This window comes from Garra rufa, chromosome 11 (genome assembly GCF_049309525.1).
Source record: "Garra rufa chromosome 11, GarRuf1.0, whole genome shotgun sequence".
Classification (NCBI taxonomy): Eukaryota; Metazoa; Chordata; class Actinopteri; order Cypriniformes; family Cyprinidae; genus Garra; species Garra rufa.
In genome coordinates, this window is record NC_133371.1 from 29,367,246 (window position 1) to 29,391,220 (window position 23,975).

The 23,975-nt window shown below is 36.3% G+C and overlaps 1 protein-coding gene across 1 annotated transcript in view; it reads left to right on the forward strand.

Moving 5' to 3' along the window:
* The first annotated feature begins 779 nt into the window (after positions 1 to 779).
* The window catches only part of mbtps1 (membrane-bound transcription factor peptidase, site 1), a 24,993-nt gene continuing 1,797 nt past the window's right edge, over positions 780 to 23,975 (forward strand). Inside the window, 21 exon segments of the mRNA XM_073850320.1 lie at positions 780 to 914; positions 5,146 to 5,654; positions 8,533 to 8,790; positions 11,355 to 11,573; positions 11,654 to 11,764; positions 11,907 to 12,016; positions 13,203 to 13,319; positions 13,528 to 13,595; positions 13,691 to 13,793; positions 14,464 to 14,615; positions 15,642 to 15,803; positions 17,522 to 17,666; positions 18,618 to 18,806; positions 19,673 to 19,845; positions 20,018 to 20,133; positions 20,245 to 20,401; positions 22,542 to 22,666; positions 22,778 to 22,855; positions 22,965 to 23,036; positions 23,039 to 23,104; positions 23,222 to 23,353. Of these exon segments, the coding sequence (XP_073706421.1) occupies positions 5,435 to 5,654; positions 8,533 to 8,790; positions 11,355 to 11,573; positions 11,654 to 11,764; positions 11,907 to 12,016; positions 13,203 to 13,319; positions 13,528 to 13,595; positions 13,691 to 13,793; positions 14,464 to 14,615; positions 15,642 to 15,803; positions 17,522 to 17,666; positions 18,618 to 18,806; positions 19,673 to 19,845; positions 20,018 to 20,133; positions 20,245 to 20,401; positions 22,542 to 22,666; positions 22,778 to 22,855; positions 22,965 to 23,036; positions 23,039 to 23,104; positions 23,222 to 23,353 (2,773 nt within the window). The 5' untranslated portion in view covers positions 780 to 914; positions 5,146 to 5,434.

The following is a 23,975-nucleotide window of genomic DNA, read 5'->3' on the forward strand; positions in this document are numbered from 1 at the left end:
TTACAAACCATAAACTTTTACCCATTAAAAAACATTAAAAATTGTTACCTGTGGTATGTTTTGGGACACATTTCATTAGGATTTAGTGGTTTTAACAACCCTGATAGCACACATACACCACTGAGATGTCTATTTGACATCTGCATTTACATCTGGAAGAAGTATTGTGTGTATTGTAGAGTGTTTGGTCATCTGAAATACATCAGAGACGTTTTCTACCAGATGTCAAATAGATGTCTATTAGATGTCTTTTTAATGATTTAAAATGTATGTAAAACTGATGTCTGAAAGACATCTGTCAGATGTTTGTACACAGCAGATGCTTTCCAGATCGAAAGATCTTTACCAGACATCTTGCAGACGTGTGTTATCTGGGAAGTCACCAAAAGGAGACCAACAGACACCATTACAGTTTCCAGTAAAACCAGTACAATTTCCATTATTATCACAAATTCTGTGATGGTTTATATGGTTTTTTCTCAGCAAGGGGGCTATGACTGGATTCTTCAACTCACGCTAACGTGACACTTTACTTTTCAACTTTATTTTACTATTAATTTTCACTATAAAACTTTTTCAGTGAGGGGAAATCACTGCGTACACCTTTAACATGCTTGCTTCCGAAGCACATTATTATAGGTATCGCAATAGCCAATCAAATGGAAGCGTCAAGGTATAAACATTTTCTATTGGCTGAACGCGTATCCCTCCCAAGTCGAGACGTGACGCAGCGCATGATAATTGGCTACTGGTTGTTGTGTTTAATACCAGTTTCTCACGTTACAGTCTCACAGCTTACGCCATTAGCCTGTGTATGCTTCTAATATGTACTAAAGCCAAGACACAAAGCATTTCAAACGACATATTCCGGGAGTTAATAATTTCCTGCACCTTTGTTGTACATTCCACAGACTGTAAGTATGATATGGGTTTATTGGTTATGTGTGGAAACTCTTATCCTCATGCTTTGCTCAGCTAGCTATTAGCTTATAGCAGAAAGGCAGCGAGACCACATGTTTGTCTGTTTTAGTGACAAAAACATTAACTATGAAGTTTTTTTAACACGAGGGGTTTGTAAATAACGAATTGCTTTGGTAAACTTCTTTGCGTGGAATAAATTGATGTTTTAGTTGATGGTTTAGCTAGCAAGACTGCTAGTGTTATTGTCATTAGCTTGTGTGCAATGTATTGTTAAAAGTAGGACATCATGGCATTTCAGATCTGTCCATCAGACAAAGCGTTGTGTAACGTTACCGCACCAAAACACTCCATCTAAATATTTACTCATACTTTACTTCTAACTTGAGCATTGCATCCAATGCACAATGTTGTCAGTGTCGATGGAAATAAAGGCTTTGTTCTAAAAGCTGTTCAAAATGCAGATTTTGTTATGTAAGATCTTTATTAGAACAAGATGACCACTTTAGCTACTATTAGTTGTGATGTTGTTTCTATATTTTATTCATGACTAATGGTTTTGGCTAAGAAAACAATAGCTTTTCCAGGCCTTTTTTCCACTTCTGTTGCTGATAATAATTAGCCCACTGTCTGGAATAAGTGACTACTGTCCTTTTGCTCGATTAAAAAACGCATGATTTCAAAAGTTCCTTGGCTTAGATTTTTTTTAAGGGATGATTCATCCAAAATGAAAATTCTGTCTAAAACCACAGAGGAAAATAGGTCAAACAGGGTAAGTAAATGATGTTTTTGGGTAAATTATTACTTTAGCCTGTTATACTAACATCCTAGATTGTGTTTCTCTACAAACAGAATCAAAGTAAACATTGATTTGGGAAGATCAGATTCACATCTGCTTTACTTTTTTTTTGCACTGGCCCACCTTTAAGGGTTCAATGAAATGTATGTAGCAACTGTTTTTTCTTCTGTATGAACCATTTTCACATTTCCAAGCTTCTTAGAAGCAGAAGTTGTCATAGAGTTTAAGATGTGGCTGTTACACTCAAAAATGGAGGCAGATGAACTTGAACTTGCAAGAACTGTTTAAATGAACGAGATCTTCAGATAGAAGAAATAGACGAAATAAACTCTTGCCCTACTTTTTTTTTATTGTTTAAGAAGCCATTTCACTCAGATATACATATCCGTTTCATGCCAACCTTTTCTTCTTGTCATGTTGACACAAGTCAGTACGTAAGTCTTTACAATCATTTTTACAGCCTTGCATCCATTCTGCATGTGTCTGTGACTAGTTAGACAGCTAGTTAGTTAGGTTGTCCTGTTAGGATGGTCCTGTCTGTAGTAAAGAACCATATGGTGTGCATATATTGGGGGCTTAGGTCTTACTCTGGGATGTAAAACCGAGTTACATAACAGCTCAGCCCATCTGAGTTGAGCCTACCTCTTGCAGGACAGGCGTTCACAGCTTGAAGTAAGTGGGAAATTAAACTTCTGGATGTGTGCCTGTGGGTGGGGGACCATGTTTTCAGGGAAATGTTTAACACTTTGTGGTGGATTCTAAGCATCATTTTGGATGTCTTTATTGACGGCAGTTCTTGACTAGGGTTGCATCGATCCGATACTCTGGATCGGTATCAACGCCGATCCAAGCTTTTTGAATGGATCGGATATCGGTGATGTGTGACCGATCCAAATTCGATACAGTTACCAGAGTTTGATTGAATATAAAGCAAGAAATAATAGTCTACTGTAAAAACTATAATAATTCATACAAGAACACAATTATTTTAAAACATTGCCTTAAAAATAAAATACACTTAAAATACGTTGCGCTGCTTGCACAACCACATGTGACATGAGTGTGACGGGCGAGTTCAGAGGGAACTTTCACATGCAAAGTCTACCTCAGAGCGGTAAACATGTCCCTGATTTGGAAATATTTTACTCTTGATACAGCAGCTAGTAGCACTGCAAATTGTAATATTTGCAAAGCCAAAGTTTCAAGAGGTGGAAGTAACGTTAGTGTTTCGAATTACAACACCACAAATTTAATCAAGCGTCTTCAAAAGCATCACGCAAAAGAACACAAGGACTTCGCGATTGTTTAATACAGCAGTTAAATAAGAAGTTATTATTAAATGACTTGCATTGTCTGACTATAGCACTATTGCCTTATTTTGCTCTATTTCGTCGTCAAAAGTAGTCTGAAACAAGTCACAACTGAGCCGCTGCGCATCTCCATTCAGACACAGCGGTGTTTCGTTTATGAATGAATGTGCGTTTTTAAACGAATCTAGTGAAATGATTCAATTTCCCATTCAAACAGAGCGCCACTTGCTTTATTCCTGAATGAACCATCCGTTCAAACGAATCAAATGAGTGAAATGATTCAGTAATTAAATCAGTGTCTTGCCGCCATCTGCTGGCAGATCTGTTCAGTTATTTATATCTGTTATTTTTCTGTTGTCAAAATGTTGTTTTTAAAACATTAATCTTAATATGAATTTATGAATTTGAATCCACTCATGCATTTATATATTTTTTCACCCTTTTTTATCCAACAATGTGCAAGCAGATTTGGTATTTCTTTCTTTACCTAAAACAAATAAATCTTAATGACAAAGTGAATTGTATACATTCTTTAGTTTTAAAGGTAAAACACCCCCACTGATATCGGCCTGGTTTTGGTATCGGATCGGTTTTTGAAAAAAATGGTATCGTTGCATCCCTATTCTTGACCTGCGTGAACTCCACAAGTTCGGGGAAAACCTGATGATCATGTTCTTTAGCATAGTTTGAGATGAGCCATAGAACATCTTGAGCTTGAGTGGAAGATCTGAACGTCTCAAATTAGTCTGAAAACGTCTCAGCCCACTTGGTTTTAATATAAATATTTCTGTCCTTTTGTATGTCTACACTTTTGTTTAAAAGTTTGGGGTCGGTAAGGTCTTCTGATGTTTTTGAAAGTCAATTATGCTCACCAATGTTGCATTTATTTGTTTGTCCATACAGTAAAAACAGTAATTTTGTCAAATATTATTATAACGATTTAAAATAACTGTTTTCTCTTTGAATATACACTACCAGTCAAAAGTTTTTGAAGATTTTTAATGTTTTTAAAGAAGTCTCTTCTGCGCACCAAGCCTGCATTTATTTAATCCAAAGTACAGCAAAAACAGTACAATTTTGAAATATTTTTACTAATTAAAATAACTGTTTTCTCTTTGAAGAAATTTCACTATGACTATTTTGAAATGTAATTTATTCCTGTGATTTCAAGTTTTTAGCATCATTACTCCAGTCACATGATCCTTCTGAAATCATTCTAATATTCAGATATGCCACTCAAAAAACATTTATTATGTTGAAAGTGGAAAACTTATTGTTAATTTTTTTCAGCATTTATCTAAAATAGAAATCTTTTGTAACATTATAAATGTCTTTTAATCAATTTAAAGTAAAGCATCCTTGCTAAATAAAAGTATTGATTTCTATAATTATATTGACTCCAGGATTTTGAATGGTACTAGTGTGTAATGTTTCAGATAAATGTTGTTCTTTCTATTCATCAAAGAATCCTGAAAAAATGGACTCAACTGTTTTAAATATTGATAATAATAATTATAATAATAATCATCATCATAATAAATGTTTCTTAAACAGAGAATTAGCATATTAGAGTGATTTCTGAAGGAATATGACACTAAAGACTGTAACTTTGATCACAGGAATAAGTTACATTTTTAAAGTGTGTTCAAATAGAAATGTTATTTTAAAAAGTAAAATTATTTCAAACTTTTACTGTATTTGCTGTACTTTGGATCAAATAAATGCAGGCTTGGTGAGCAGAAAAGACTTCTTCTACTGTTCAAAAACTTTTGACTGTTAGTGTATTTTAAAATGTAATTTATTCCTGTGGCAAAGCTGAATTTTTACCAGTTATTGCTCCAGTCTTCAGTGTCACATGATCATTCAGAAATCATTCTAATATCTTATTTGTTGCTCATTTCTTATCATCATCAATGTTGAAAACATTTGTTCTGCTTAATATTTTTGCGAAACCGAGACATTCTTGATTCTTTGAGTAGAGCGTTTTAAAAAACACAAGTGTCTTAACTATTACTTTTGATCAATTTAATACATCCTCGCTGAGTAAAAGTATCAATTGACTGTTTATCCAGCAACTAGCTAAACAAATGTATTGTGTTGTCTCTTCTCTGTTTGCAGAAAGCATAAAAACCCTTTGTGAGGAAGTCCATCACCAGATAAACACCCCTCCTGATCTACTGTAGACTGTTTTACTCTTTTTGTCAAGATGGCCCCCCTCCTCCTCCTCAGGCTGCCACACTGATCACCTCCACTGGACCACAAACACACAATGGAGAGAAAACGCCGAAAGAAATGAAAACTCAAGCCATGTGGTATTCAGGCTTCTCTGCATTCTGGACTTAAACTGTTTCAAAACTGCAAATACACATTCACGCTTGTTACCTTTTGAGGACACATGTATCTTTAAATGGGCAATGACCAGAAACAGACAGCAGGGACCATGATTGTACGGCTGTGCTTGCTTGTGGCCTTTTTAGGGGGTCGGTTACCTGTGGTTGGCACAGAGGGAGACAGGGGACCGTTCTCGACACCCTTTCCTTCTCCTTTAAATGCTGATGCACTGTTGAGCCCAAACTGCTCACACCTTACGCTGAAACTGGACTTTTCTACCAAAGTAGTCAAGCATGGTAAGTAACGTCATTGTTGTAAGTTAATAAATGTTGTCTTATTGTGTTTGTAACAAGTGTAGAATTAATTTGGCTTATGGTTAGCCAGTTAGCCAATTCCTCGTTGACTGAAACATGTTCTGACATTGTTTTACTATGTCATTTAGTGCCGTAATTTACTTTTTAGTGTTGATAATAACGTTTTATTGCTCTGAAAATCCGCTATCAACCCATTTATGGAGTTTATTGAGGATTTAAAGCAGCTGTTGCCCTTCCCGTCATAATTTAGGGCAGGACAAAACGTGAGCGCTTCAGGTCAAACAGTGCTGGTGTAATGTACTCCACTGTGCTGCAGCTCTCTGTCCATTCATTGGCTGGATTGTGCCCTCTGCTCTGTGTTTGTGTGTGTGTGTTTGCTGGCGGCTGGCCCAGACTGTTGGCAATGCATTCCTAAGGCTTAATCTGAGTCCAGCGTTGTTTTCTCAAGGCGCACATTTCGCTAGTTTGGGTGTGGTGTGGATGTGGGTATACAAGACCGAAGAACGTAACACGTTATTTATAGTGGCCTGATTGCTGCTCTATGAATGCGGCCTTTGTGCCATCTTCTAATGTTTAATTCATTTCCACTTCCCTCACCCCAAGCTATGAATTGTAGGATTGGCAAGGAGATTTTATGTGGCAATAGTTCTGGTTTTAATTGTTCATTTAAATTCAGTTTTGAACAAAGCACATTGACTGCTAATCTGACTGCGTTTGCTTCAATCTTCATTCTGGTTTTCCTTCAGGACACACATTTTATGTTGTACATTAAATGGTTCATCATACAAAATTATATATATATTTTTTTTTTTACAGTTTTATGCTCTCTGTAGCCATAAATGTACTGCATAAAATTACTTTGTTGTTGCAAATGAACTAGTTCAGTTGGGTTGAGTCTGGGTTGTATTTTCCTGCCTTGCAGAGGTTTGTTCATGATTCGAGCATGATTGCATGCGTCCCATTCATGTTGACATCTGCCTACTTCAATTAGCTTCCACCAAATGATAGATAAATGTGCTTAAAAGATTGGACATGCAACTTTAAGCGTCAACAACAATAGATGTAGGAACTGTTTTTGATATGATCTTTTGATTAAGAATTATGGTTATTTTTAAAAAAATGAAATGTGCATGGATGAATTGTTCACGTGTTTTAGAAATTAGAATTTTTGTTTCATGCCGACTTTTAAAGGCACAGTTCATCCCAAAATGAACATCACCCCATGATTTACTCACCCTCAAGCCATCCTACACTACCAGTCAAAAGTTTTGAACAGTAAGATTTTTAAAGATTTAAAGATCTCTTCTGCTTACCAACACCAAGCCTGCATTTATTTGTTTCAAAACACAGCAAAAGCAATAATATTGTGAAATATTTTTACTATTTAAATAACCGCTTTCTATTTGAATATATTTTAAGATGTACTTTATTCATGTGATCACATGATTTTTCAGAAATTATCCTAATATACTGATTTGCTGTATTTTTTATTATTATCAGTATTTAAAACAGTTTGTTTATTTATTTTATCAGGATTCTTTGAATAGAAAAATCCAAAGATCAGCATTTATCTGAAATAAAAAGCTTTTGTAATATTATACACTACCCATTCGAAAGCTTGATGTCAATATTTATTTTTGTGAAGAAATTATGAAAATTAATACTTTTATTTAGCAAAGATGCTTTAAATTGATAAAGTGATGATAAAGATTTTTTAATGTTACAAAAGATTTCTATTTCTGGTAAATGCTGAGTACTTTTGAACTTTTCTATTCATCAACGAAACCTGAAAAGTTAAACTCTGCTGTTTTCAACATAATAATAATAATAATAAATGTTTTTGGTCAGCAACTCGGCATATTAGAAGGATTTCTGAAGGATCATCTAACTGGTGTAACATGTAAAAGGTAAAAATTCACCTTTGAAATAACAGCAATAAATTACATTTTTAAATGTTTTCAAATAGAAAACAGTTATTTTAAATAGTAAAAATATAAAAAAATTGTACTGGATTTGGTGTACTTCGGATTAAATAAATGCAGGCTTGGTGAGTAGAAGGGTCTTTAAAAAAATTTAAAATCTTACTGTTAAAAATTTATTGTCTGGTAAGTGTGGGTGTATATGAGTTTCTTCATTCAGACGAATACAAGCAGAGTAATATTAACAAATAAAATAGGCCCCTAGAGCCATGTGGAGCACTTTTTATGATGGGTGGATGCACTAATTTTTTCAGACGTAAAGATCTTAGCAGTCATTTGATGCCATTATAAAGCTCGGAAGAGCCAGGACATTTTTTCTTTATATAACTCCGATTGTACTTATCTGAAAGAAGAAAGTCATACACCTAGGATGGCTTGAGGGTGAGTAAGTCAAGCTGTAATTTTCATTTTTGGTTGAGCTATACCTTTAATTGTGTTTATGATTTGCGTTCTTTCAGTTTCTTTCTGCCATTCTCAAAGCCATTGAACTCTTAACGTAGTCTGCATTGCATTCTCTTGTGTACTGTTGCCTTTGTTATAAGTTGCATCAAGCACTCTGGAGGATGGCCATATTTCAAGGCATTCTGATAGTGTCTCTGTTCAGGTTTGTTGAGCAAAGAAAGACTATGGGTGTTTCTCTGTACCCACCCTGTCCTAAAGTTTCACTCAGCAGGCGTTAATTCTGTTAAACGGTCTTATGGTTGTTGATGCAAGATTGAATCCATTTGAATGATGACTTGACACCTCGTTCTGTCTGTATTTAGGCAGGATGCCCAAATGAATGCTAAACCTTGCTGAAGTTGCATTCCTTAGTAAATACAAGTGCAGTTGTCCTGTGAGATTTTGCAATATCTTCTGTTCTCTCTTTTTGTCTTTTCTAGAGTACATTGTTGCATTTAATGGATACTTCACAGCCAAAGCACGCAGTGATTTCATCAGCAGCGCCCTGCGAGATGTGGATGCAGTGAACTGGCGCATCGTACGGCGGGACAATCCTGCCAGTGATTACCCCAGTGACTTTGAGGTGGTCGAGATCCGGCAGGATGCCCGCAACAGCCTGCTCACCCTGCAGGACCACCCCTACATCAAACGAGTGACGCCCCAGCGCATGGTCCTCCGCAGCCTCAAAATGACTGACTGTAAGTAGAGCTTTACTTTCATAACACTGACATTGAGATTATGAGCTTAATACTGTTATCATTCTGTACTGTAGAGTGCTAAAGCACAGTATTCTTAGCACTATATTTATAAATCAAACTTGAACCCTGCAGAGCTGTGCACAGGTCACACAGGTTACATGCAATTTGTTCCTCCCCTGCTCTCTTTGGGGTAACTGCAGGGAGGAAAGTCATCAGCAGGGGGTGAACCAAATAGGAAGTGTTTATTTACTGCATGGGGTGAAGGAAATGGCTTTGTGAAGTGTTTGAGGTGAAAGAATGTTCTGTCTTTGCACACCGAGTTTCCCACCACTAAAATAAAAAAAGAAATCGCACCTCCATGCAAATCTGCCCTCAGTGTTGAGACTCTGGGAGAGTGATTGGTGTTTACCAGCACCGCTTCTGTTTAATAACAGAATGGCTTCCTCTCTATTCGTGTCTTCCTTTACCAGCAGTCTAAACAAGCTACACGGCTCTCGTATAATGCTTATCCGATGTTTACCGGAGGATTTTGTGGGATGAATCCAAAATATTTTTCTCGAACTATTTATTTTGTAGTGTAAACTGCCGTTCAAAAGTTTCGGGTTGTTTTTTTGTTTTTTTGTTTTTTCTCCCATCACAATTTGCTTTTCCTCAGAATTGTGTGACACAAATTAAAAAAAAGGTCAGAATTGCACATTTGCATGAAAAAAAAAAAATCAGAATTGCGAGATACAAATTCGCATTTGTGTGAAAACAAGTCAGAATTGCAAAATACAAACTCGTTTGAAGAAAAGCCAGATTTGCGAGAAGTCGCAATAATCCTTTATTTTTTTTTTATTCAGTGGGAAAATCGGGCCTCTGTACCAGTGACCATTAAGACTTTTATGTTGGTCTCAAATATTTGCTGTTCTTTTGAACTTTCTATTCCTCAAAGAATACTGAAAATTTGTTGAATAAAATGAAGCGGTGAATAATAAGAAATGTTTTCTTTAGCACCAAATTTTTTGATCTGAAGGATCACGTAACACTGGAGAAATGGCTCCTAAAAATTCAGCTTTGCCATCAGAAAGTTGTCTGATTCAAAGAAACCTGTGTTCAGTGCTATTTGATGGTTCCAGTTGGCTTTTGATTCATTAAAAAGAGGCATATCTATTGAATAAGTCCATTGTTTAATTGGAGGTCACTGGGTGTGGTCATCGGCGAGAACCCATTAAAGTTTCCGATTCATTATTTTGTGGTGCTCAGTTTTTCCCTCTCATCAGTTGCAATTCACATTCTCACAGTGTAGCTAAAATATATTTTTGCAGACAGCACCACTTTGGAATAATTCTCAAGGTGCTGCTTATCAGTCTGGCTCCAGCAGTCTGCACCCACACACGCTAGCATATCTCACTCTTCAACCAGTCTATACATAGCACAGCTTAGAGAAAGAGACCTAACTAATAGCAGCTAATGATGTATTTTTGTTCTTATTACTGAAACCAAAGTGCCTCTAAGAGTAACCCCTGGTCACAGTTTGAGAGCATATATGCAAGTAATTACCATTTAAATGATGTCGGGGTCAGCTCTACACGAGCACTAGTGGGGCATTGAAATGTGATATAATTACAGTATATGCACTAGTCTCGTCTGTGTAGCTTTAGGGGGAATTAATGAGCAGTAATCAGACAGAGAGGAAGACTGACATGTAAGAGCTGGTCGAAGTGGTTGGATCTGCAAATCAGCCACGCTTAAACGCCTACGATTCATTTCTAAGTGCTGCACTCGTATTTTGTGAGTTTTTTTTTTACTCTTCACCTCAACTCTGTGTAAAAGTGTTCTCATAAAGGTTTGATCACTGTTATTATCGCTCTGCTCCATTCGAAAAAACGTATAAATATTCCTGAAAGCACAGGCATCTCTGGTCTCGCCAGACGTTATTCAAAGAGGCAATAAAAATGCTAATGAAGGTGTAGATGTTGATACTGTGTGGTTAGGTTGCTGTTAGACAAATGGACAGAGTCTGATACTGTGCAAGTTTTGTCAATATTTACCACCTTTATTTTTTTTTTTATCAGGTTTGCAATGTAGTCACGTTTGAGCCAGTGTTGTTGAATTCAGTTTATTAAAAATGCTGCCAAGTTATTAGGGCTGGGTATTTAAAATGATATAGATTCTTAAAGAAACACTTTTTTAGAATTAGGCTCATTCTCCAACTCTCCCCGAGTTAATAAGTTGAGTCTTACTGTTTTGAAATCCATTCAGCCGTTCTCCTGTTCTGGCGATATCACTTTTAGCATAGCTTAGCATAGATCAATGATTTTCTAGGTCGATAAGATTAGGCGTAATAGTCAAGGAAGTTTGCTGCTGTAACATGGCAGAAGCAGGCGCAGAAGTGACTGTTTTTAATAATCCTCCTCTTTAGGGCTTGGTGACATTATGGCATATTATATGGAATGGCAGAAGTGTGTCAGCCAGTAGAGGTTCTTTTAAATCGTCTATGATGCAGTATATCCATGGCACAAATAAAATAATCAAATGGGATGAAATACAATTGTGAATTTCTCATTCTTTTTCTCTTTCAGCGGGCACTGATGGGGCGTCCCCATGCAATGACACACGCTGGGTGCAGAAGTGGCAGTCGTGGCAGTCATCAAGGCCACTTAGGAGAACCAGCCTCTCTCTAGGCTCTGGATTCTGGCATGCAACAGGAAGACACTCCAGTCGCCGTCTCCTACGGGCCATCCCCAGACATGTCGCTCAGATACTGCAAGCAGATGTGCTCTGGCAAATGGGACACACTGGTATGGGAGGTTGTAATTAATGTTCTACTCCTTTTGAGGATCAGGTTTGCATTAAAAATCCTGTTTGTGTTCATATGCAGGTTCTGGGGTGAAGGTAGCGGTATTTGACACTGGGCTGAGTGAGAAGCACCCTCACTTTAAGAATGTTAAAGAAAGAACCAACTGGACCAATGAGAAAACACTGGATGATGGTAGGACTTAAAACAGGTTTAAACATTTAATCAATCATTATTGCACTCTGAGTGAAGTTGACTGAATCAACCCACATGAATTGTTCAGATTACAGACATTAATTATTGTTTTATCTTTGTCTGCCTCGCATTCTTTCTTCAGGGTTGGGTCACGGTACCTTTGTTGCTGGGGTAATTGCCAGCATGAGGGAGTGCCAGGGATTCGCTCCTGATTCTGAGCTTCATATCTTCAGGGTTTTTACTAATAACCAGGTAGCACACAACACTCAAATACTTGATTCTATACAACCACCTTTCAAAAATTAATTTACACTTTTATATTGCAAGGATACATTAAAATGATCTAAAGTGACAGTAAAGATGTTTTTTATGCTACAAAATAATTCTCTTTCAAATGCTGTTCTTCTGAACTTTATTTATCAAAGAATCCACAAATCATATTAAGCAGTGCAACTGTTTTCAACATTGATAATAAGAAATGGTTCTTGAACACCAAGTCAGCAGATTAAATAGATTTTTGAAAGAAAAGGATGGCTCACCCAAAATGAAAATTGTCATTTACTCACCCTCAATTTGTTACAAACCTGTATGAATTTCTTTTTCCTCTTGAACATATTCAACTTGCATAGGATTATTGGTCATGCTGAGGAAGTCAGTGGTCACCAGGAACTGTTTAGTTACTCACATTCTTCAAAATGTCATATTTTCTCTTCAGTAGATGTGACAGAATTTTCGTTTTTGGGAAAACTATCATTTTAAGACTAGAATAATAGCTGCCAAAAATTCTGCTGTGTCAACGCAGGAATACATTTCAATCACATTTGAATAGAAAAGTTTTTAAAATTTTAATGTATTCCACAATGTGACTGTTTACTGTGTTTTTGAGCAAATAAATCCAATCTTTTTGAGCATTAGAGTCTTCTTTTAAAAAACTTGTTTTTAGAAAGATTGCCCAATTCCACAGTATAACTGGCATTGGTTTTCAGTTCCTTTTGTTTTTCTTCCAGTCAAGTTTTTTTTTATTTTTTTAAAAGAAGTCTCTTCTGCTCATCAAGCCTGCATTTATTTGATCCAAAGTATAGCAAAAACAGTAAACAGACTGGTGTAGTGTATAATGTTACAAAAGCTTTTTGTTTCAGATAAATGCTAATCTTTAGATCAAAGAATTCTGATGAAAATTTAGCTTTGATCACAGGAATAAATTAAATTTTAAAATCTGTTTAAATAGAAAACATTTTTTTTTTTTAAATGGTACAAATATTTAATAATTTTACTGTTTTTGCTGTATTTTGGATCAAATAAATGCAGGCTCAGTGTGCTGAAGAGACTTCTTTAAAAACATTAAAAACAACTTTTGACTGGTAGTGTATGTTACATATTTATTCAGGGTGATTTTTACACATCTCCACATATGCATGTTGTTCTTTTTTCTTTTTAGGTATCCTACACTTCCTGGTTCTTAGATGCCTTTAACTATGCCATCCTAAAGAAGATAGACGTCTTGAATCTCAGTATAGGGGGACCAGACTTTATGGACCATCCATTTGTTGATAAGGTATGAACAAATTAAATAGACATTTATTCATTCAGCAGGTGCAAGTGTTTTTGTCCAAAACAAACTACCAATAAGAAACTTCTTAAGCAATTTTTATAAGAGCCAACAAATTGTTATAAAGGTGCAGTGCATCTTAGCATGTACATCAACTTTTACACTCTGAAATGTAGTGCTCTAATAAAAGCTCAACTCTTCTGTGTTAAACAAGGTTTGGGAGCTCACAGCCAACAAGGTGATTATGGTATCTGCTATTGGCAATGATGGCCCGCTCTATGGGTAAGTGATGTAAATTAAGAAAAAAAAAATGTTAGATTTGGTCAATATTTCCAATAAATCTATTGATTTCTTTCTTTTGTTCTGGTGTTTTCCAGAACTCTGAACAATCCAGCAGATCAGATGGATGTTATTGGTGTTGGAGGGATTGATTTTGAAGACAACATTGCCAGGTTCTCATCCCGGGGCATGACAACATGGGTGCGTTCTGTCTTTTGGTGACATCACGTTACTGCATTTTTCCTGTGCAGCTGCCTTAAAGTTGCCAGTTAGAACATGTCTGTGCATTTTGATCTGACCTAAAAAGGGCAGACAGACACCTCCTGCTACACAAAGCTGGAGATTCCTGGCTTCCCCTGCCTTAGGAAGGATAGAATAAATTGAGAGATTTACATGAACTTCAAAAGACTTAGTAAAAACCCTCTATTGGGTCTTTGAAGTGGTTCAAAGAAGTACAGCTTTGTAGATTTACAATAAAGTTGCATATAAATCAATGTCCTTCAGAAATAAGATACTGAAATTGAAAACGTATTCCCCAGTTAAAGAACTGGGTCATGTTGCTTAAATAATATAAAATTGAATTAAAATTAAATTTTAACACAAAGATGAATATCTTGGACTTCATTGAAAACGTTTGGCCAATATTTTAATAAATATTTAAATCTGAGGTGTAAATGAACGTATCAACAGTAGCCATTATAAAGAAGTGCGCTCTTGCTGGCGGTGTCTAACTACTGAATTTTGACTCAATCCCCACCGAGGCATTAGATGTAACATGCTGCTCTCTTTCCCACTCATCACAATATCTGTCAGTCTGTCTTGTCAGCTCGGTTTAAACATTGTTTTACCTTCTGTGCTATCTGTTGATCAGGAGCTGCCAGGTGGCTATGGCAGGGTGAAGCCTGACATTGTGACGTACGGCTCTGGTGTGCGTGGCTCAGGATTGAAGGAGGGCTGTCGTTCTCTTTCTGGCACCAGTGTTGCGTCACCTGTAGTGGCCGGAGCTGTCACACTACTGGCCAGGTGAGACAGTTGATCAAAAATAGGATGAAAATGACACGTGTCCCTTTCTCTTAAAGGGATAGTTCACCCAAAAATGAAAATTCTGTCTTTAACTACTCACCCTTATGTCGTTCCAAACCCATAACACCTTTGTTCACCTTCAGAACACAAATAAAGATATTTTTGATAAAATCCAACAGCTTTCTGACAACTGACCCATTCAAAGCCAAGAAAGTTAGTAAAGACATCAGTGGTGCAACCGTAATGTTATAAAGCTACAAGAATAATTTTTGCACAAAGAAAACAAAAATAACGACTTCATTAAACAATTTCTTCTCTTCTGTGCCTTCCTTCGGCGCACGTACAAGATTACCTCCTATATACTTAATAAAAGGTAGTGCTCTGTGATTGTGTCAGGTGTGGAGATTTTTTTCATCCAATTTCATGAGTAATTTAGATGAGGGTTTCATCATTAGGTCAGTGTTTGCTTATTTATCAGGGCATTGATAGTGATTGATAGTGTACTCACCTGTACTTTGTACATTTATTGCTAGAAGCACACCATTCACACACAACTGATATGAAATAGAAATTTGTCTCCTAAACCTATGGTATTCTGCATAAGTGCCTTATTTTTTTCCTTTTGTGTGTATGATGGTTAAAAATTCATCCTGCAAGAAAAGAAAAGCAAGAAACAAATGAATTGACAGAATCAGTCTTATTTTCCAAAGCAGAGTTTGTTTCACGGTCTTAGCTTGTACCATATGTTTGATGTAGTGCGCCCTCTCAGACTGTGATGGACTAACCTAATTTGTCGGTGTTTCCACTTTATACTGTTTTCATTTCACTTCCTATCTCTTTCATATATATTGCTCTCATTTGTATTAGTCTCTCATAGGTGCTTGACCCCATCTACCTCTTCGCTTTACGACCTCTGAGTCACCATGTGCCAGTGTTTCTTTTAAGTCTGTGGTTGCACTGAAATGATATCCCATCAACCCACATCCATTTAACTGAACCATGTTTATTTGTCTTTTGTCTTTCCAGCACTGTGTTAAACAGAGAGTTGGTGAACCCGGCCAGTATGAAGCAGGCCCTGATCGCCTCAGCACGCAGGCTGCCAGGCGTCAACATGTTTGAGCAGGGCCATGGCAAACTCGATTTACTCAGAGCCTACCAGATCCTTAACAGCTACAAGCCACAAGCCAGGCATGTCTTTTGCATACACACAAATGTAATGTTCTACTCTTTGACTACAGTCGTGGCCAAAAGTTTTCAGAATGACACAAATATTAGTTTTCACAAAGTTTGCTGCTAAACTGCTTTTAGATCTTTGTTTCAGTTGTTTCTGTGATGTACTGAAATATAATTACAAGCACTTCATACGTTTCAAAGGCTTTTATCGACAATTACATGACATTTATGCAAAGAGTCAGTATTTGCAGTGTTGGTCCTTCTTTTTCAGGACCTCTGCAATTCAACTGGGCATACTCTCAATCAACTTCTGGGCCAAATCCTGACTGATAGCAACCCATTCTTTCATAATCACTTCTTGGAGTTTGTCAGAATTAGTGGGTTTTTGTTTGTCCACTCGCCTCTTGAGGATTGACCACAAGTTCTCAATGGGATTAAGATCTGGGGAGTTTCCAGGCCATGGACCCAAAATTTCAACGTTTTGGTCCCCGAGCCACTTAGTTATCACTTTTGCCTTATGGCACGGTGCTCCATCGTGCTGGAAAATGCATTGTTCTTCACCAAACTGTTGTTGGATTGTTGGAAGAAGTTGCTGTTGGAGGGTGTTTTGGTACCATTCTTTATTCATGGCTGTGTTTTTGGGCAAAATTGTGAGTGAGCCCACTCCCTTGGATGAGAAACAACCCCAAACATGAATGGTCTCTGGATGCTTTACTGTTGGCTTGACACAGGACTGATGTAGCGCTCACCTTTTCTTCTCCGGACAAGCCTTTTTCCAGATGCCCCAAACAATCGGAAGGAGGCTTCATCTGAGAATATGACTTTGCCCCAGTCCCCAGCAGTACATTTGCCATACTTTTTGCAGAAGATCTTTGCTGCCCTTCTTGACACCAGGCCATCTTCCAAAAGTCTTGGCCTCACTGTGCGTGCAGATGCGTTCACACCTGCCTGCTGCCATTCCTGAGCAAGCTCTGCACTGGTGGCACTCCGATCCCGCAACTGAATCCTCTTTAGGAGACAATCCTGGCGCTTGCTGGACTTTCTTGGACGTCCTGAAGCATTCTTAACAAGAATTGAACCTCTTTCCTTGAAGTTCTTGATGATCCTATAAATTGTTGATTTAGGTGCAATCTTAGTAGCCACAATATCCTTGCCTGTGAAGCCATTTTTATGCAACGCAATGATGGCTGCACGCGTTTCTTTGCAGGTCACCATGGTTAACAATGGAAGAACAATGATTTCAAGCATCACCCTCCTTTTAACATGTCAAGTTTGCCATTCTAACCCAATCAGCCTGACATAATGGTCTCCAGCCTTGTGCTGTTAACAAGACGATTACTGAAATGATCTCAGCAGGTCCTTTAATGACATCAATGAAAAGAATGGCAAAGAAGGACTATGCAATTCATCTGATCACTCTTCATAACATTCTGGAGTATATGCAAATTGCTATTATAAAAACTTCAGCAGCAACTTTTCCAATTTCCAATATTTATGTCATTCTCAAAACTTTTGGCCACGACTGTAGTATTCTGCTCACGTAGCGTCTTATTCATATATGCTAAATTGGTTCACTTAAAATGTAGCCAGCGTCTCTACTGCACGCTCACTCAGATTTAATTACCTTCCAGCCTGATTATAGAGTAGATTTGACCTGGTTCATTATCTTGCACTGGCTCACAGTGAGGTCATAGTCCTCTAATGAATTTCTAATGGTGTTTTTTATTCTTTAGCCTGAGTCCAAGCTACATAGATCTGACCGAGTGCCCGTACATGTGGCCCTACTGCTCTCAGCCCATTTACTACGGCGGCATGCCGACGATTGTCAATGTGACTATTCTTAATGGTATGGGCGTGACTGGAAGGATTGTGGACAAGGTAGGCAATAATGAACAGACTGACTGCAATGTGATGTAAACTGTTATTTTAGATTTTAAAGGAGAAGTACACTTCCTGAATAAACAACCCCATGTCATCCAAGATGTTCATGCGTGTGTTTTTCAGTTGAAAGGAAATTCAATTGAAAAAAGATATGCATGATTTTTCTACACATAGTGGACTTCAGTGGTCCAAATTGCAGTTTCAATGCAGCTTCAAGGGGCTCTACACAATCCCAGACGAAAAATACAACTTTATATACTTTTTAACAACAAATGCTTGTCTTGCACTAGCTCGACCTCATACATAAAGTAGTCACACACATGTGATGTAGGCAAAAGTACCGACCCAGTGTTTACAAAGCGAACCTGCAAAGAAAGTCCTTTACAAAAAAGGTAAAACAACAATGTCCGGCAGTTTTGAAGTTGGCAGAGAAAATGAAATGAGTTTTTGCCCTACCCTACCCTTTTTAAACCAAAATATGCAGACGAAGAACTAACCATGTGTGACTTTTCCAATGTGATTTACGTAATGCATGAAAATGCGTATGCACATTGCATAGCTAGTGCAAGATGAGAATTTGTGGTTAAAGTATATAATTTCTTTTTTTTTTTTTTTAAGAAAGTGAAAGATTGTTTCACTAGATAATACCCTTATTCCCCAGCTGGGATCATGATCTTTGAAGCTGCATTAAAACTGCAATTTGGACCTTCAGCCCATTGGCCACCATTGAAGTTGACTATATGGAGAAAAATCCTCGAATGTTTTTCTCAAAAACCTTTTATTTCTTTGTGACAGAAGAAAGAAAGACATGAAAATCTTAGATGAAATGGGGGTAAATTATCAGAAAATTTTCACTCTGGAAGTTAACATCTCCTTTAAATTGTAATTTTAAACATTCATTGTCCATTTGAAAAAGCTCAGTTATGTTTTTTTTTTTTTTATCCACAGCCCATCTGGCAGCCCTACCTTCCTCAGAATGGAGATTATGTAGATGTGGCAGTGTCTTACTCACCTGTGCTTTGGCCCTGGGCCGGATACCTGGCTGTTTCCATATCTGTGGCCAAGAAAGCTGCATTGTGGGAAGGCATCGCTCAGGGTCATGTCATGGTTACTGTGGCCTCACCAGCAGAGAATGATGTAAGTAACAGTACTGTACCTGAAATCTCCAGTAAGGTGATAATTTGCTATTTTAATTTGTATTTGAAAGTGCTTCTCTTCTTAAAGGGATAGTTCACCCAAAAATGAAAATTCTGTCATTAATAACTCACCCTTATGTTGTTCCAAACCTGTAAGACCTTTGTTCATCTTCAGAACACAAGTTAAGATATTTTTGGTGAAATCCAAGAGCTTTCTGACCCTTTCGTAGACAGCATTGCAACTGACTCGTTCAAGGCCCAGAAAGGTAGTAAGGACATTGTTAAAATAGTCAGTTAAAATGTAACATCAGTGCTTCAGCTATAATGTTATGAAGCTACAAGAATACTTTGAGTACTTTTTGTCAGGAACATGTGTCGAATACTGACACGGAAGAGATAAAAAAATTGTTAAATAAAATAGTTGTTTTTGTTTTCCGTGTTCAAACGAAGTATTCTCGTAGCTTCGTAAAATGACAGTTGAACCATTGATGTCACATGGACTATTTTAATGATATCCTTACTACCTTCAAAGGCCTTCAATGTGCTATTTGCGTTGCTGTCTATGAGTCAGAAAGCTCTTGGATTTCATTAAAAATATCTTAATTTGTCTTTCGAAGATGAAATGTCTTACGGGTTTGAAATGACTTGAGGGTGAGTATTTAATGATAGAATTTTCGTTTTTTTTGCTGAATTATACCTTTAAATCATACATGTATTGGTTTATGACCACACTTCTTTATTGGTTTATTACATATCTAGGAGTTTCTTATAAGGCTTTCAGAGTTTTATAAACGGCTTTTCTTTTGGCAGTGGTGTAGTTTGAGCTCATGACCTGCTGTGGTCTGTTTTTCTTGTGTTTGTATCCAGTCAGCAATAGGTGGTGAGATGACCTCTACAGTGAAGTTGCCAGTGAAGGTAAAGATTGTCCCCACTCCTCCGCGTAATAAGAGGATTCTGTGGGATCAGTATCACAACCTACGCTACCCGCCTGGCTACTTCCCTCGAGACAACCTGCGCATGAAGAATGATCCGCTTGACTGGTGAGCCTCAACCACCAAAAATAATCAACATTCAGTCAGTTCTTAGAAAAAACCTTGCACTGTGAAAAACATCTGTAGAGGGCAGCATTTCATAGCTTGTTTCTAGTACCTTTTCCCTTCACCTTGTCTTGTGTAATGGTATAGATGATGTTGTTTTTCTTTTGTTTTGAAGGAATGGTGATCATATTCACACTAACTTTAGAGACATGTATCAGCACCTTCGCAGCATGGGCTATTTTGTCGAAGTCTTGGGTGCACCAATCACATGCTTTGATGCCAGTCAGTACGGTAGGTGTTCATCTAGTTGAGTGTTTTCAGTATAAAGATTCTGTCTTTATGAATTGGTTTTGTGGTATAATCAGTGGTGGAAATCAGCTGTCTGTTTCTGCATGCTTATAGGGACCTTGCTGATGGTGGACAGTGAGGAAGAGTATTTTCCAGAGGAAATCACCAAGTTGAGGAGAGACATAGATAAAGGCCTATCTCTCATCATCTTCAGTGACTGGTACAACACATCAGTCATGAGAAAAGTCAAATTCTATGATGAGAACACCAGGTACAAGGCACACTGTAATCTTTTGTCACTGTCTTTAAAAAATGATTTATTAGTCCACCGGGTAAATCAGTCTCTCTGTAAATGTTCAGTGGGGTCCAATAGTCTGAGGCCACTAGTAGTTTGTATGTTTAAAGCAAAAATGTTAATAATAATAGGAAATGTTTCTTGAATAGTTTTACTTTATTACTTTGATCGTGAAACCTTTTACAGATTATTTAGGTTTAGAAAAAAATCTTGTTTCAGTTGTTGTCAAACAGTTTGGACACCACAGTATATCTAGGGCTCTGTGATATCCGCGATGCAGAAAACGTGACCGAAATAGTGGAATGTTGTCACAAAAATGGAATTTATTTTGACGAAATTTGCCCATTGTGAAATGAAATCAAAAGTAGGTCAGTACACTTAAATCAAAACGCGATACAGACTAGTGTCTGTGACTGTATCTCGGTGTGACTGAAAGTGTGAATGCATACCTTGCCGCCTCAACATGAGTATAAAAAAAGCATAAACAATCTCTAAAACGGCTCTAAAGACGTATAGGTCTTCACAGGAACATGTCAAAATAAAAGTTTGGTTTAACTTGAAGAAACTGTAACAGAAATATTACTTAATTTAATGATACTACTACTACTACTAAAATTATTATTAAAAGTTGTTTTTTTTTATTTACCTGAAAACATTTAAATACACAACACAATATATCTGAATAAAAAAGAAATAAATATAAAATATTAATAACTCTTCATAAATTAAATGAAATAGACATGTGTTTGGTTATTCAAATGTAATGAAACCATTAAAATGGAATCCAAAAATAAATAAATAATGGAAAACACAGAATTTTGTAAAAATAAAACTAAATTTGAGAATAAACCTATTTCATAGGACCTTAATTTAAAATTTTGTTGAATGTTTAATAAATTGGTGTTAAATTCTTTATTTCATGATTTCAATTAATTTAGACATTCTTTTTAAATTTGATTTATTTAACCATTAAAAGAGAATCTAGAAAAAAAGAAAAAATTTAAATCCTGAAAAATTGAAAAAGAAAAACGGAATTTGGAAGAAAAAAAAAAACTGATTTCATAGGGCCCTATGTAAGACAGTAGTTGTCAAACGATTAATCGTGATTAATCCCATCCAAAATTAAACTTTTGTCAAAAGTATTGGGTCATTTCCATGAGTACAAATCTTAATATTTAAGCATATAATGATATTTTAGGGGATTGTGTGCTTCTAATTTTACAGCAACAGTTTTGACAGGACCTTCTTCAATTCTAACATGACAGTGCCTTTGTGTATAAGGCAAGGTTCAAAAAGAAATTGCTTTCTGAAGACCAGTCAAATTCTTCCTCACTGACTGAATCAAAGTCCTAATCTCAGCTGAACACCTCTGGTGTGACTTTAAATGCAGACCTTGAGCCAAAAACTTATCACCAAACACCAATGACTTGTATATACACTATATGGATAAAAGTATTGGGGCACCCCTTCTTTAGAACAGAAAAAGGCACTTCCAAAACTGTGGCAACAAAGATGGAAACAATTCATGTTTATAAATCCAGTCAAAGCTGTTGCTATCAAATTAGAAGAAAACTAAACCTTAGAATATCATTATATGCTTAAACATCAGGATTTATACCCATGAAAATGACTACAGTAGTCAAACCTGTTCATTAGAACAATATTTTTGGCTATATATATATATAGTGTGTGTGTATGTATAGGTATATATAATATACACAGTTCACACACATATATTATGTAAACTAACTTTTATTTTGGATCGTTTGACAGCACTAACAGAAAGTTAACGTTTCACTAGGTGTCACTTATTACTTTATTAACTGTGATTTTACCTGACATTTTTATTTCAGCAATGTGTTTGTCTAATTTTCCAATTAGTATGTGTTTTTTCTGTCCTAATTTAAAATTAAATTGTGCTTCCCATTAGGGTATTTAAGTGCCCTAATTCAAAACTAATGTCATTTTGGGGGGGATTGAAATTGTGGTGCTTCTATTATCGGATCTGACAAATACCTTTTTAAATGGGGCTCCTAGTAAAGTGTCCAATTCAGGACAAACATGATTTGTTTATTAAATAAGGGCAAATTTTGAAACATGCCTTACATATTTGCAGGCAATGGTGGATGCCGGACACAGGGGGCGCTAACGTGCCAGCCTTGAATGATCTGATCTCAGTGTGGGGTATGGCCTTCAGTGATGGGCTGTATGAGGGAGACTTTACAATGGCAGATCATGACAGTAAGACTAACTTCTCGCAATATATAAGATATTAAGTAGACTGTTTCAATAGCAACAAGTTTGCCTAAAACCAAAAATAGATTTTAATAATATACCGTCTTTTTGCTTTAGTGTATTATGCCTCGGGGTGCAGCATCGCTCGTTTTCCGGAAGATGGGATAGTCATCGCTCAGACCTTAAAAGATCAAGGTACACGGCACCTGCTGTGATCATACACCGCACATCACTGCTGTATCCATGGAGACCTATTTTTTTTTTAATCCGCTTGTTATTGTTATCTGACGTCCTAAATTTCTAGGTCTGGAGGTCTTGAAACAAGAGACAGCAGTGGTGGAAAATGTGCCTGTGCTTGGACTGTACCAAACCCCCTCTGCCGGGGAGGCCGTATTGCACTCTATGGAGACTCCAACTGCATTGATGACAGTCATAGGCAAAAAGGTAATGGACATTCGTATACATAAACAAGTCTGACAAAGAAAGACAGCTCAAAAAGACCAACCCCACTCAGTATTCATTTTTTTTCCTCTGTGTTTGGGTTCTCCTTTCTTTATTTAGACTGTTTTTGGCTGCTGGATGCTCTGTTGCAGTACACTTCCTATAGCATGACTCCACCCAGCCTCACCCACTCTAAAAACAGAGTGGTGCCCCCTACAGGCACAGACAGACCACTACCACAGAGATTGGAAGGTAATGTTTATTTAAAAAATGTTCACTACTGTATTTATTCATTTTAATGCCTTTTGAGTTTTTATTAATTCTTTTTAAATAATAATAAATCATTTTAATTAATTTTAATATTTTTTTTCATAACATGTTTTTAATTAATTTAGTCCTTTTATTTGGAATTCTTTAATGCTGTATTTTCAACACTGTATTTATTATGCAAGTTTTATGTATTTTTGGTTAATTTGAATACATTTTTTTTATTAATTTAATTATTTTTTAATTAACATGTTTTTATTTAATTTAGTCCTTTTATTTATTTTTTAATGTAGTATTTTCAATTAATTGTTAATTTTGTTTTTCAATGTTTCCATTTTTCATGAATTACTACTTTTTTAATCAAGTTTTTTTATTTCATTGTTTTTAATTCATGTATCAGATTTTTATTTAATCCATTATATTTTTATTTATTAATGCAGTATTGTCTGTTTATTTTATTTCATTATTATTATTTTTAATTCGTTGTTTTATTCAATTGTTTTTCATTTTAGAATATAATCATTTTATTTATAATTATCTGTAATGTATTATTTTCAATTCATTATTTTTTTGTATTTCTATTCAATTGGTTATTATTTTGTTGTTT